This window comes from Podarcis gaigeae (assembly GCF_964106915.1).
Source record: "Podarcis gaigeae genome assembly, chromosome: 2".
Classification (NCBI taxonomy): domain Eukaryota; kingdom Metazoa; phylum Chordata; class Lepidosauria; order Squamata; family Lacertidae; genus Podarcis; species Podarcis gaigeae.
This window is the reverse complement of record NC_139679.1, coordinates 123,635,523-123,650,401: the sequence shown is the minus strand read 5'-3', so window position 1 is coordinate 123,650,401 and position 14,879 is coordinate 123,635,523. Positions and strand designations below refer to the sequence as shown.

General features: G+C 44.6%; 2 protein-coding genes across 2 annotated transcripts in view; both read right to left on the bottom strand.

Moving 5' to 3' along the window:
• Positions 1-2,624: 2,624 nt before the first annotated feature.
• The window catches only part of LOC310837413 (vomeronasal type-2 receptor 26-like), a 145,707-nt gene continuing 133,452 nt past the window's right edge, over positions 2,625-14,879 (bottom strand). Inside the window, exon 6 of the mRNA XM_083723977.1 lies at positions 2,625-3,721. Coding sequence (XP_083580103.1) covers positions 3,641-3,721 — 81 coding nt within the window. The 3' untranslated portion in view covers positions 2,625-3,640. The remainder of the gene's footprint in view (positions 3,722-14,879) is intronic.
• Positions 3,915-14,124, bottom strand: LOC310837265 (vomeronasal type-2 receptor 26-like). The gene is made up of 6 exons (XM_083723521.1): positions 12,931-14,124; positions 11,460-11,751; positions 10,093-10,881; positions 9,157-9,387; positions 7,973-8,099; positions 3,915-5,862 (listed from the first exon to the last, which is right to left on the bottom strand). The coding sequence occupies exons 1-6, from the start codon at positions 13,185-13,187 to the stop codon at positions 4,964-4,966; spliced, it is 2,595 nt and encodes an 864-aa protein (XP_083579647.1). The 5' UTR covers positions 13,188-14,124; the 3' UTR covers positions 3,915-4,963.

Here is a 14,879-nt window from a genome sequence, read left to right as displayed (position 1 = left end):
GAATTACCTAAGAGCTACCAATAGGGAGCTCTAGGGTGTGACAGCTAACCTATCGGGTACTACCAAACAGCGACCCCTATTGCTGAAAGCAGGTAACCAGCAGGGAATGCTTCAACTCAGCCTTTGCGCTGTTAACTGAACACCCCCTGCTGTGCAGATAATGAAGAAAGCTCATAAATTCTACCCCTTCTGGTTTTGATTGGCAAAACTTGTTGCAGGAAAGTGTCAGAATTGTATCCCCTTGTACTTGACAGTGCTGGTGAACTACTAACCTTTGAAAAATCACATAAAAGCAATGCCATAACCGATTCTCCCCATTCCAATAACATTTTGCTTCAAAAGGAAAGGCGGACTTGGGCTTTGCTTTCCTCCATAACCCTAAGTGACAGGTCACATACTCAACTTGGATACCACCCTCCTCCATAATCCTTGGGATATACAGTCAAGTACAGAGCACCGCTCCCTTGAGGGGAAGAATGAACATCCGTTGATGGGTTTCCTGAGGCCACGTGTTCCCACAGCCCATACTCAGGAAGGCCAGAAGGCAAGGATATGCATAGATATTTTTATTAGTCTTTAGGTGGTGGGTACTTAAGGTGTTGGGAACTTGATCTGATAACCGGGGTGTCAGGAGTCCAGTTCCTGGCTTGATAACACAGTGAACATAGTTCATTAAAGGATGATTTATTGTCACAACAAACAGATAACTCTGGACGGCTCTAACACAGCCATCGCCATGATTAATCATGATGACCCTTCTGAATTCTGCTTCCGGCAAGACCAGAAGCAACTGGACTTTCTCCTCTGATGTCTTTTGCTCTGCCTCCTATCTTGTAGCCCTCCCATTTGCTGAGACCTGGGACTAAGAGGGTCAGCTCTCTCCTTATTCTCTGAGGGACTGTCTCTTTGCTCTTTCCTGCCTGATGAACTGCTTCCTTCTCTATTTGTGGCATTTTTTCCGAGAGTGTTGGCAGCTTGCCCCTCTGTCATTCTATTATCAGCTGCCATTCCTAAGGGCGGGGGAGTTGGCACTAGGCTATACTCATCTTGTCTGGCAGTTAACCCTCTCTCTTCCTGGCTACTTCCTTCATTGGAAGCTGTCTGCAAACCTTCCCTGCACACTGGCTCATTCATGACACCCCTCAAGGTCCTCTCCCTGCTCCCCCTCCTTGTGAGGGGTGCTGCCAAAGCCTCCCCACCATTCATCCTCACTCACTTCCCAGTATCCTCCCCCTTGTGGGTTTTCCTGTACTTCCAAACCCCAATCTGCCTCACTCTCTTCGTCTTCTTCCCATGCCTCATACCCTTCCTGCCACCCTCTTGGTTTGGGTTTGTTGGTGTACCTACGGTGAAACTCCACCTGCAACCTGGGGGCTTGTATGTTCCCAGAGTCCTCCCATGAATTTTCCTCATGCCCGTACCCCTTCCAAGACACTAGATCCTGCAATCTGCTCCAGCGAGAGTCCAGCAGTTGTGGCACCTCATATTTAGATTCCCCCTCTACCATTATAGGAGGGGGGGCAACTCTTTTGGCAGTTGATACTGGTGCAAAGGCGTCACGGGAGACAACAAGGACAAATGAAAGACAGGGTGTATCTTCATGGATGTAGGTAGTTGAAACTTGAACGACACAGGGTTAATTTGCTCTGCCACTTCATACATCCCCACCCTCTGAGGATCCTGCTTAAGACTCTGTCCCTTACTCAGCAAATCTTTGGTAGACAACCACACCTGGTCTAATACAGACTCTCACGGGGAGAACCCATTTAGATGTATGGAGTGTGCCAAGTTTTCCCTGCAGAGTTCACTTTGTCCCTCATATCAACAAACTCATATAGGGAAAAATCAATTGTAAATTTATGGAGTGTATCTGATGTTCTGGTGTTTGTGTGGAAAGTTGTACATATATGTATTAAACCAATGAAAATGTCTCGTAATATTAAGTATAATGAAAGAGATAATGTACTGTTAGGGATGTGTAGAATTTGACTCTGGAGTGCTCATTGTGAGTGAGCATGTGCTGAGAGTCCACTGATTTTTTGTCTTTGCAGAGAGAATTGGGAATGGAAAGTTGTGAAAAGAGGAGCACGACAGTGGTGTTTAGGAAACAGGATTGGCTCTGGAATCCTAGAACTGTAGAGTTTAAAGGGACTCCAAAGGTCTTCTAGTCCAATTCCCTGCAATAAGAACAGCATAAAGCCCATTTTTATAAGTGCAACAAAGGAACAATGAAAACACAGAATGACTGGAAAGTAATCCTTAAACAACCCTACATTGTTAATATTTTATAAATTATATAATGCAGTTAATATTTTATAAATTCTTCCATCATTTCTCAATAACTGTAGTCTAGCTGCTGTGAACAGAAAGGAAATTAATTCTTTAGACTGAAGCGCAGAATTTGGGGTGAAATCTAGTTATAATAAGGCAAGTGCTGAATTAGGACAGATAGATGGTTTAGAAATTTTGGAGGTCAGATAAAAAGCTCTTCCCCAGAGGACATCAGAGGACATGGACCACGGTACACCCCCACCAAATGTGAAAATGGGAATCCGAGACCTTCTGCATGCAAAGCAACTGCTCTACCACTGAGCTGCACCCGCCCTAAAAACAACAAAGTCTTAAGTTACTGTTCTAAACCCCTTCCCAGGAGGAGGCTTTTTAGAAATGGGGGGGGGGGGTCATCTTTCGCTGCCTCTGCGGGGAACTGAACCCATGAATTTCTCACTAAGTAAACGGGAATATAGAGCTTGCCGGCTAAGAAGGGAATTTCTGTTTTGCAAGGAGGGTGAAGAGGATCTCCTGCCACACCTCCTCCCTCTGGGTCAATGAGCTCCACTTCCTAGAGAGGAAAATTCACTTCAACAGGGCGCACATTCTAATCTGTGCAGCCTGCTCTTATTGAGAACATTCACTGCCTAGGACTGCTACAGAAATGTTAGTAATTTTGTATTAACAAGGGCCAATCCTGTTCCAATAGCAGCAATCACCACACAGTCATTCCTCCCTCTTTCGTATGTGTGGAAAAACCCTTCCTGCGCAAAACTCAGACAAATTTTGGCTGTTCTGTCCTGGTTGCTCTGCAGTTCATAAGACTGAACTTCTATTGTCTTCAAGGTTGACAGCGTATGAATCAATATGGCCGATGTCAGGGATCTAGCAGAGTCAGACGCTTAAGAGGGGCCTGACTCTGAGAATGAGAGATCGCAGCCACCAGCAGGTGGGAGGAGAGGGTGAAAATGCTACATAAGGGGAAGGGGGGAAGGACCGGATATTGTTGGCCTTTGTGTTGTCTGGGAAACGGAAACTGAGACTGAGAACTTTGTACCCGAGAATGGCAGGCGTTTCCTGCACTGAGATTATTACAGCTGACTTGACCCAACAATCCCTTGCCCTCACACACGCAACCGAAACCCACTGCAGTCCATGTATCAGTTTGCATTTTGTAGTATGTTTCCGAGCACAATTCAAAGTGTTGGTGCTGACCTTTAAAGCCCTAAATGGCCTTGGCTCAGTATACCTGAAGGAGCATCTCCACCCCCATCACTCTGCCAGGACACTGAGATACAGCACCGAGGGCCTTCTGCTGGTTCCCTCACTGCGAGAAGTGAGGTTCCAGGGAACCAGGCAGAGGGCCTTTTCAGTGGTGGCGCCCACCCTTTGGAACACCCTCCCACCAGATGTCAAGGAAATAAACAACTATCTGACATTTAGAAGACATCTGAAGGCAGCCCTGTTTAGGGACATTTTCAATGTTTGAAGTTTTATTCTGTTTATAATGTTCTGTTGAAAGCCACCCAGAGTGGCTGGGGAAACCCAGACAGAAGGGTGGGGTATAAATAAATTATTATTATTATTAATTTGATGTGTAGATATCTTTACTATTCTGATTAGTTCAAGAAGGTTCAAGAAGCTTCTCTGTGTGAAAAAAGGTTTATTTCTATGTGAGAGAAGCAGGAAGAAGGTTCATGATTGGGTTATTTCTCTGGGAAGCTGAGTACTGCTGTTTAAACTGGTTCTGTTATCTGTTCTGTAAGGTTATGCTGACTATAATAGTAAGACCAGGAGGTGTCTGGGTCCTCACTCACTTTCTGTTTTCTGTCTCTTTGTTCTAGTGTTCTTTTTCTGTATGCTGTGGTGTTAAGGTTTAGACTTATTATAAGTTTTGTAAGTTTTATTGTAAGTGCTTCAACTGGATTTTTATGGACTGTGCCTGATTTTATTAGATTCGTGACCATTTATGCCCATTTGCCTTCAGTACCAGTAAAGCTCTGCTGGATGAAGTACAATTGCCTCTGGTCTATTTTTTGGAAATTCTGCTACGTGTTCAAGTTTTTTTTCTCCTCTGGCACTGACGCGACAGTATATACTTTTGTAACTCAATAGAATATTTAATAAAAAAAATAAACAAAAAATGCCAGTATCTGAGATAGGCTAGATCAGTTCTGGCCTCTTATTGAGGGGAGACCCATCTCAGATGAGCCGCCAGAATCCCAGGAGGAATCCCTTTATATCCTCAAGACTCATTTGCCTAAAATATTTATTTTATTGTTGGGTAAATGTGTGTCAACTTTGTAGATTCCCATCATACCTTTTACCTATCTCCATGATGTAGCAGGTTTCATGTTACCTTTCTCCTAATTTAGCTATATTCATTTTATACTTAGCCAGCTATGTTTGCAACATCTTAAGCAGCTTCTGAAATTCCTCTATGAGTAATGAGCAGTTTAACTCAAGATACAAGAGCCTGGTACAGGAATGATTTAAAGAAATAACAGGGTCCCCTGGTCTCCACAGTTGCCATTGCTGAAGAACTGGGAGTCAGAAACCCTTTGAGGTCTACTGCAAATCATCCAGATATCTACCAGTGGATCTTTTTCTGTCTCTTTCCCATCACAAATGTGTCCAGGATCCAGATTTCTTTTTAAAGATCCCCACAACAAGCTGTGATCAAAAGTCACATTTAGCTTTTTATTGTCAGGTGCTCCTTCATGTTCAGATCAGGTCTCAGCAAAATAATGTAGCATTTGGGAACGAAGATGCAGCCCAGGAGCCCAGCACTGGAGGCCAAGATAGAGAGGACCTGAACGGCTACCATGTATTTCCCCTTGGTGCTCAGGTAGGTGGGAACAAAGGACACCCAAACACTGCAGAAGACCAGCATGCTGAAGGTGATCAGCTTGGCTTCATTGAAGGCCCCAGGCAGTTTCCTGGCTAGGAAAGCCACCGTGAAGCAGATGGCAGCCAGGAAGCCCATGTAGCCGAGGGCACCATAAAACATGGCCACAGACCCTTCATTGCATTGCAAGATAATCTCTCCAGGCTGCGAGTGCAACTCAGATTCTGGAAAAGGGGGAGAGATCCCCAGCCAGGTGCTGCATATGATAACTTGGACACTGGAACAGGAAATGACAATGGAGTTGGCCAAACTCTTCCCCAGCCATCTCCTCACCCTGTTCCCTGGCTTAGTCGCCAGGAAAGCCAGAACCACTGTGATGGTTTTTGCCAAGATAGAAGAGACAGCAACTGAGAAGATGATGCTGAAGGTTGTCTGTCTGAGAAGGCAGGTCACGTTCCTTGGCTTCCCAATGAAGAGGAAGGAGGACAAAAAGGAGAGCAGGAGAGACATGAGGAGAATGTAGGAGAGGTCCCGATTGTTGGCTTTGACTATTGGTGTTTCCTTGTATTTAATGAAGATTCCTAACACAAAACATGTGGCTATGGGTAAGATGAGGGCAAGGGAAGCCAGGATGCTCCCCAAACATTCATCGTAGGACAGGAAGGTTATTACTTTGGGGACACATTGGTCTCGGTCCTCATTTGGATGCTGATCTTCTGGACATTTGGTGCATTCATCAGCATCTGCAGAGAGGAAAACACACTTCAGTCTCCTAACATCAGTCACAGGCCTACAATGGTCTGAATGCTGTTTCAGTTGTGGGGAAAGGTGGGTCTATGGGAGAGATCAGGAAAGAACACTGTTGTGTTGGAAAGGAGAGAAGCAAACATTCACTGCTTGATAAGCCTCAGTCCACTGACTTAGTCCCCCAAAAAGATATTGTGCAGTGTGGCTGGAAACACACTCTTTGTGCGATACTTCAGAGCTGTCTCTATGAAGGTTGCCACAATTTCTGTAGTTGTCACATGAGTAAAAGTGAGGCTTCGAAAGAACAATTGGCACCTTAAGTAAGGTACACTACCACACACCCATCAGCTTATATTTTGCAATGATCAAGGAGGCAGAAGTGGTTTCCATTCCATAGAAACCACTTCTCTTTTTCATTGTTGTTGGGGATCCGAAGGAAGCCCCCTGGCACAGCCCAAGTCCCGGCCTGCATCCCCATTTGCCAAAGCAGGGTGCAGGCTAGGATCCGGTTTCTGATAGGCAGCGGGGGCTTATGCCCTCACCACCTATCAGGAAGGGCACCAAAGTTCAAGTTCTCTTGTTGGGGCTCCAGTGAAGCCTCTGCCGTCCTGCAATGCTGCTGCACCAAGAGGGGTGAGCGGACTTAACTCAACCTTCCGAAACCACAGGTTCAAATACTAGTGTGGGGCTGTTGGAGAGTTCCTGGTAAATACAGCTGTGCTGCTTTTTGGACCCTGAAACACCAGAGTTTTGGAGCAGTGTTCAGCCCCTTCTGAAGGGTGAAATCAGCTGAAATCACTACTGCATTAGGTGACTGACAAGTTGTCAGCAGCTCCCAGCTGCTAATTTTCACTTGGGAAATTAAGATCTAGTGGAAAGGTCAGGAAAAACAATTCTGGACCCCTGGATTAGACAATAGTCGGTTTGCTGGCTTAATGAGTTGACTCGGTATAAAGGCAACTTCTTGTCATATTCCAGTATTGAGAAGCAGGTATATTAATCCCAACTTTATTATATAGTGACGCTAGAATATATATATATTTAAAATCATGTATTACATTTGGCTCTGACGATTCCTCCAAGGAATTTGGGGGCAGTATTATTTTGCATCACCATCACCATTCCTGAACTGTTGGAGACCTCTGAGAAATAGTCAGGTCCTCTCACTGGCCCTAGTGCTGACTTGACACCGTAGCTCACCAATAACCCTCCTGAGATCACAGGTTTGGTGAACCCAATGCGCCCTGTCTGTCTTGTGCACTTTTCCCTCAACCATCAAAATACCCCCCAGTATCAGATTCAATGTCAAGTACTCCCTGCAACAGGGAGGTGACCTTTGAATGCCTTTGTCTACCAGTTGCTATAGATCACATGGGAGTTGGGGGGGGGGCTGTTCTTTCTATGCTGCTTCTGGTCTTCCCATGGGAATCCTACTGGCCTCTCAGAACAGCTGCTTTGCTCTCCTTAAGCAAGGGTCTTCTAAGATCCTTGAGGCTGCTTATGATTTAAATTTTTATTGATTGGTTGATTTGCAAGATATTTTACCTGTCTGTCAGTTAGACTGGTGGGTGGTATAATAGAAGACAATATAAGAAATGAGAAAACAACAATACAGTGGTACCTCTGGTTGTGAACGGGATCCGTTCCGGAGGCCCGTTTGCAACGTGAAAAGAGCGCAACCCGCAGCGGCGTGTCTGCGCACACAAAGGTTGCGATTCGCCGCTTCTGCGCATGCGTGTGATGTCATTTTGCGCTTCTGAGCATGCACAAGCGGTGAAACCTGGAAGTAACCCTTTCTTGTACTTTGGGGTTGCCGTGGGACGTAACCTGAAATAACTTAACATGAAGTGGATGTAACATGAGGTATGACTGTAGAAAAATCATAAACCAAAGTTCTGCAGAGCAGCAACCATTAAATCCAGATTTACTGTTCACGTGTGAGCTAGTGGGCAAATAAAATTTGCTGGTGCTGGAAGGACATTGCCAACTTACAACAGCTGAGCCCTCTCTGGGAATGACATTCCATACAAACATTATGTTCAGCCTGGCTCAAAAATTACCCCCATCCTTCCATCGAAGGCCATTTTCTCGAAGATCCTCTCCTACCTTCCTGAGTGGAGATTGTCCCTTCTGAGCAGGGAGCGCAATCATAGCAGCAGGGCGGCTTCCCTTCCTGAACTTTTCTGGAATATCCAAGGAGACAGCTTTCTGCGCATCTTGAACGAGGCACCATCTAGGCATGAAGAGAAAATTGAGCACTAAGGAGAAAGTGATAGGTGCATTTGTGCCTTTGGACTCAGATAATAGAATTTTGCTGGATCAAACCTCTCCATTCTTAAGGAAATCAGCCCTGAGTGCTCACTGGAAGGACAGATCCTGAAGCTGAGGCTCCAATACTTTGGCCATCTCATGAGAAGAGGACTCCCTGGAAAAGACCCTGATGTTGGGAAAGATGGAGGGCACAAGGAGAAGGGGATGAGATGGTTGGATAGTGTTCTCGAAGCTACCAGCATGAGTTTGACCAAATTGCGGGAGGCAGTAGAAGACAGGAGTGCCTGGCGTACTCTGGTCCATGTGGTCACAAAGAGTCGGACACGACTAAACGACTAAACAACAACAACAAATATAATTTTGGAAGGATACCAGAGAAGAGATATTTACTTCAAGGGGCAATTACATTTGGGGGCAATTACATTTTCCTTTGGTTTTTGCAGACCAGCATGGCAGAGAAACCCTTGTGGTGTTTCTGCTCTTTTACTTTAACACTGATAATCTCGCTTTTCTATAAAAGGCAGCATGAAAAATACAAAGAGCAAGAACTTAAGTAACTAATCTACAGAACTAGGATAACAGGTAACAACAAAGAGGAGCATGAAATAAACCACCTTAAAAAGAACAGCAGCAATAAAACAAGTCCTCAAGCTGTTGCCATCACATCTGCTACTGGATTACAGTGTTTTGAAATAAGGAATGGCTGGCTGGCTGATTTCTGCCACTCTGAGGTTAACTGTTTTCATGCTGCCCTGTTGATCGACCAAATAGATGAGGAAGCCCTTACTATACTTCAGGCTTATACAATCTGATGCCCTTCAGATGCCTTCAGCCAATGCTGGCTAGGGCAGATGCAAAAATTCTGGAGGGCACCTCTTTGGAAAAACGCCTATCCCACCATGAAATCTTATTCATGCATACCCATTGAGCTCCATTAAGCTCAATGGGACTTAGCTCCAGGGAGCTATTTAGAGCTTAGCACATGTCACAGGTAATAAAATGGCACATAATTTTCCTACCTTGTTAAAAGTCTTGGACCATACAATTGCTTCCGGGTTTATGGTGAACTTTAGATCTGGGGAAGTTTGTCTCTCTATGCTCCCAATCTTCACTCTAGCACGAGAATTATTAGGAAACATCACCCAATTCACGATATCAAATCCAATGGCCAATGCTCCAGTCTCATCCAAGTTCTGTCCACCAGTTGAAGTATTAGAAGAGAACTGGACTTCTTTCAAGTAAGGATGAAGCTACAATGACAAAGGAAACTCCAGCCTTGAGAGAACATGAAACCATGTTGGATAATTCAGCCCTGCTTACACTGCATCCTGATCTCCTCTGAATAAAACCTACAGTGGCTCCCAGTACATCTCTCAGCACAAGACCAATTTTTGGTGCTGACCTTCAAAGCCCTGAACAGCTTTGGCCCTGAATACCTGAAGGGTGTCTCCTCCCCCATCGTCCAGTCTGGACACTGAGATCCAGCTCTGAGAGTTCTCTCCTTGTGAGAAGTGAGGTTACAGGGAACCAGGCAGAGGGCTTTTTCTGTAGTTGTGCCCGCCCTGTGGAATGCAGCTTTGAAAAAGGGAGTGAAATATATCAGATAATTCCCCAACATCTTTCTCCACAAACCTCTCTCACAACAAACACAGTGCTGTTGGATTATTTTAATATTTGTTCACATATACTGTTCACTGCATTTTTAGGGAAACTTCCCTGGGGTCATATTGATGTGATGGAGGGTGGCTTATAAGTTTGTGGAAATAAAATGTACCACTGCTGTGTCTGACTCACTGTAAGGCAGCTTCCTCTATCTTTGCTGCTAGTCAGTGTGGAATATGTTAAACTAGGTGTATCATTGGTTTGACACAATATAATGAGCTTCCTAGGCTCATATTTTGATGATTCTGGAGCTGGGACAATGAATGGAAGTTTGCAGAAGGCAAAAGACGTACTTGCCATGGCTGTAGCCTTTCAGGTTCCAACTTGTTTCCAGCACCCACCGTCAACATCCGTTTTGAGCTGGATGAATATGCAGCATTCAAGGCCTCAGCCACGACTTGGACGCTGTAGTAATTGACATAGTTGTCTTGGGACTGAATTTTTTCAATCTCCTCCTGGGGCAGCATCTTCAGATTCTCCTTCTCCCTGCACCTTGTCCAACCCCTCACAGCCAAGGCATGCTTTGAATATGAACAATCAAAATTTTCTGCCCAAACGCTTAGACTCGCAGCGGACATTGGCTTATAGTAGTCCTTTTTTGTCCTTCTTTTGGTCTTCAGTATGAAGGACAAAGAGCCATGGGCATAACGGAAGGATTCGGTATCATAGAACAAGATTGTGTTCTGTAGAGCTGTGGTTATCCAGACTTTACCCCCAGTTTGTAACCTTTCAAGGAAGGATTGTACCTCAATGATTATATGAAGTCCATATTGAGAGCCTGTGTAGTAAACAAATACATTGACTTGTCTCCACACTGCAGGCTGTTCATGGGGTAACCATAGCCAAGTATATAGTAGTACTCTTTTTGTGAAGGCAACACAGATTTCGTTGCTGGTCATCAAGGGCGTCAAAGTACTCAGGAACTTTTCTCCATTGTCATTGTCTGGAGCAAAGAGACCGACCCACGTCCACCTGAAATGCAGCAGGAGTTGGACCATCCCCAGATGCTGAGTTTCTTGCTTTGGAACCATGTGATAGACAAAAGGGGATTGGACATCATCCTGAACTAAGCCGTAACTGAGCTGTTGAAATGAAAAGAGACTCATGCATTGTTCTTCAAGAGAAAGATTGGACACTTCTGTGTGAAAGATTCATTTACTTCCTCCTTCTCAAAGAGTCTGGGAACAAAGACTCAGCCACTACCCTTCTAATCTGGTGAATTTCTATATATTAATCATCTGATCTAAGGTTAAACACTCACGTGTTAGCTAGCAGAGAATAACAACAGTTAATTATCAACTCAGTTAGAACTCCCAAGTTCTCTTTTGCTTTTAATTTCGCATCAGTGGCATCTTACAGTTAAACCCTTTCACCAATATGCATAGCCATTCCCACTTCAGTGTCAATTAAACCAATTCTACTTAACACACCACACAACAGAATTGGCGCAGAGCCATGCCGCAGAGCATCTATTTTCTATGCAGAAATGCTAGCGTCAATTTAGTTATTTAAATATTTCTATATGGCTCTTCACTTCATGAAAAGCAATGTTTCAAAGTGATGTAGAATGTAAAGTAAGCAGTAAAATCAGTTGCATAACTTGTTCTTTCACGAGGTAGCAAATGTTGCCAGATGTGTTTGTTATGAACCCAGTTCTTACCTGTGGGATCTTGTAGGTGCCCAGCATGCTTGCAATGTATGTGGAGATGTCGGATTCACCCCCTTCAAGAAATGCCAGCAGTTTTCCCCGTCTTCCACAGCTGTAGTTTGGAATGTTGATTTTCCCACCAGCAAGGAGGTCTGTCAGGGCATCAGAAGTTGTTCTTCCATCAAAATAAGTATCATAAATGCTGTAGCCCAGGGTGATGTTGGGTAAGAGCACGGGGTTATGATTGAGCTCCTGAACAGTAAGCAGGAAGGAAAGAATGTGCCAGTCCCTCCCATTCATCCGGCTGCAAAATAAGCGTGTCACATAGTCATCCACAATTCGCTGAAAATGAAAGTCAATTGCTTCTCTTTGTACTAATTGAAATAAATATGAAAGGACACCAGAAGTATCTTAGAATGAGAGAAGGATGGGGTGGGTGAAACATGAATCAGTCCTTTTCCCGGTGACCTGCCTTGGATGCTTTAGTTGAGATTCCTGTGTTGCAGGGGGTTGGACTAGATCAGGCTTCCTCAAACTCGGCCCTCCAGATGTTTTGAGACTAGAGTTCCCATCACCCCTGACCACTGGTCCTGCTAGCTAGGGATCATGGGAGTTGTAGGCCAAAAACATCTGGAGGGCTGAGTTTGAGGAAGTCTGGACTAGATTGTCCCCAGGGATTGTCCTTATAACTCTACAATTCTACGCTCCTATGAAGGGACGCGGGTGGCGCTGTGGGTAAAACCTCAGTGCCTAGGACTTGCCGATCATATGGTCGGCGGTTCGAATCCCCGCGGCGGGGTGAGCTCCCGTCGTTCGGTCCCAGCTCCTGCCCACCTAGCAGTTTGAAAGCACCCCTAAGTGCAAGTAGATAAATAGGTACCGCTTCATAGCGGGAAGGTAACGGTGTTTCTGTGCGCTGCGCTGGTGCTGTCTCGCCAGAGCAGCTTCGTCACGCTGGCCACGTGATCCGGAAGTGTCTCTGGACAGCGCTGGCTCCCGGCCTCTTAAGCGAGATGAGCATGCAACCCCAGAGTCGGACACGACTGGCCCGTACGAGTAGGGGTACCTTTACCTTTTTTTATGACCTCCTTGGCCACCCCATCAGGTCCAGTGGTTAGCAGCTGCCACTGTATCTGAGAACCTCCCCAGGCATGGTATATTGCACAAAAATTGGTTCCCAAATAATGGTTTGCATATTTCTAGTGGGAGCATGGGAAAAGCAGCCCAGGATAGTTTCATCCCTTTCATATCACAGATTTTAAAACAAGGAGGGTTTTTGTTGCTTTTGTATAACGCTGTAATCCTACCCACATTTTCCAATTGTAAGTGATCCCACAGAATGAAATGCTCCATCAGTCTTCAAACAAAAAACAGGAGATAGCGATTCATCAGGAAAAATAGAAAATATAGTGATTCATCAGAAAATAGAGGCTGACCCGGGTACATCAAGAGAATTGGAGAGTGTCAATGCATTATTACTTACGACTGAAGCTTGCTATTCGGGGTGCTTGAAAAGGTGAATGGAGAGAGATCTTTAATATATTTCAAAGGTGTGACTCCACTAATGAGGTAGTCTCCTGATCTGTAGAAATTCATAACAGAATTTTCATCCCTGATCAGATTCAGTGGACATTTGGCCTTCTGCTGCATTCTGTAGGTGGAAAGAGGCAGTAGCAGAAGCAGTGTTGTCATACTGGGTCTGCCTGCTACACGTCCCTTATGACTTCCTCCCAACTCCATAGCCAGCTAATAAGAAGAAACCCCAAACTCTTTTGAGAAATACAGGACTTGAGAAATACAGCTCTGATGCTAGGTTCAATCCCACTAAACTCTGCACGTAGAGCTGGGAATGTTCTCTATCTGGAGAGCTCTCAGTCAGTAGATAGTACTGAGCTACATAGCTCAGCTTCCTGTATTCTGAGTAACCTTCACGCAAACGTATCTCACTCCTTCACCTGCCCTGTATCTTGGCCCCAAATATTCTATGGCACATGAGGTATTTTATGCATCAGGCAAAGTGGAATAAATAACATCATTCTGAGCATGACTGTGATATTTACATTATTGTTCCCATAGGTAACATTGAAAGGGGTGTGAGGGAGTCATTTGGACTCTGGAAAGAATAAGCATAGATAACTGTAGTTCTGATAATTATTAAGGGAGAAAGATCTCCTCTGAACTTTATGGGAGCAGGTGCAGAGTAGGGCAAAAACATGTTTACTCAATACACTGAGGTGGATCATGGAGGGAGAAAGCTGAGTTTGGCTAACTTTTATTGACATCAGAAGAGTTCTGAAACTGGATCAGACCAAGGGCCCATGAATTCCAGCTTCCAGTTCTCACAGTGACCAGTCAGGTGACCCCAAAGGGAAGCCAACAAGCAGGAGATGAGGACAGTGGCAATTCCATACATGTGATTCCCCTAAACCTGTACAATCCTACCACCAACTGTGGAAGGGGAATATATCCATCTTCATGAATTTGTCTGAACCTCTGCTTTTATTTTTAACAAGATTTATATATCACTTTATTGTAAACACACCCTCCAAGTGGTTTGTGGCCATGTTTTATGTTGCCCTTGGCCACATGGGCTTCTTGGCTGCCACCTGCTTCACAGTGGCTTTCCTGGCCAGGAAGCTACCTGGGACCTTCAATGAAGCCAAGCTGATCACCTTCAGCATGCTGGTCTTCTGCAGTGTTTGGGTGTCCTTTGTGCCCACCTACCTGAGCACCAAGGGAAAATTCATGGTAGCCATTCAGATCTTCTCTATCTTGGCCTCCAGTGCTGGACTTCTGGGCTGCATCTTCATTCCGAAATGCTACATTATTATACTGAGGCTATTATTTCCCAGAAGATGCCAGTATATTCTAGAATTATTTATGTATGTATGTCCAAATGCCTTCCTACTACTGCAATGTACAGCTCAGATTGAGATGGGCAGGGTATCTATCTATGTATGTATAAATAAATAAAATATAAACACTGGCAATGTCCACATTCCCCTGTGTCGTAGCCAAGATTAAGCAATATATGATGGTTTAAAGATTACTTTCTGCATGAAGATGGTTTCAGCCTCTCTGTGTTTTCATTGTTCCTTTATTGCAATTATAAAAATGGGTTTTATGCTGCTGTTCTGATAACAGGGAGTTGCACTAGAAGACCGAAGTCCCTTTCAGTTCTACAGATCTAGGACTGCAGAACCAATCCTGCTTCCTAAACACCACTGTCGTGTTCCACTTTTCACAACTCTTCATTCCTAACTCTGTCTGCCAAAGATCAAATATCAATGGATTCTCAGAACATGTTCACTCACAATGAGCACTCCAGAGCCGCATTCTGAATACCCCAAACAGTACATTGTATCTTTCATTATACTTACTATTATGAGACATTACCTTTGTTTCTTTAATACATATATGCACAACACTCCA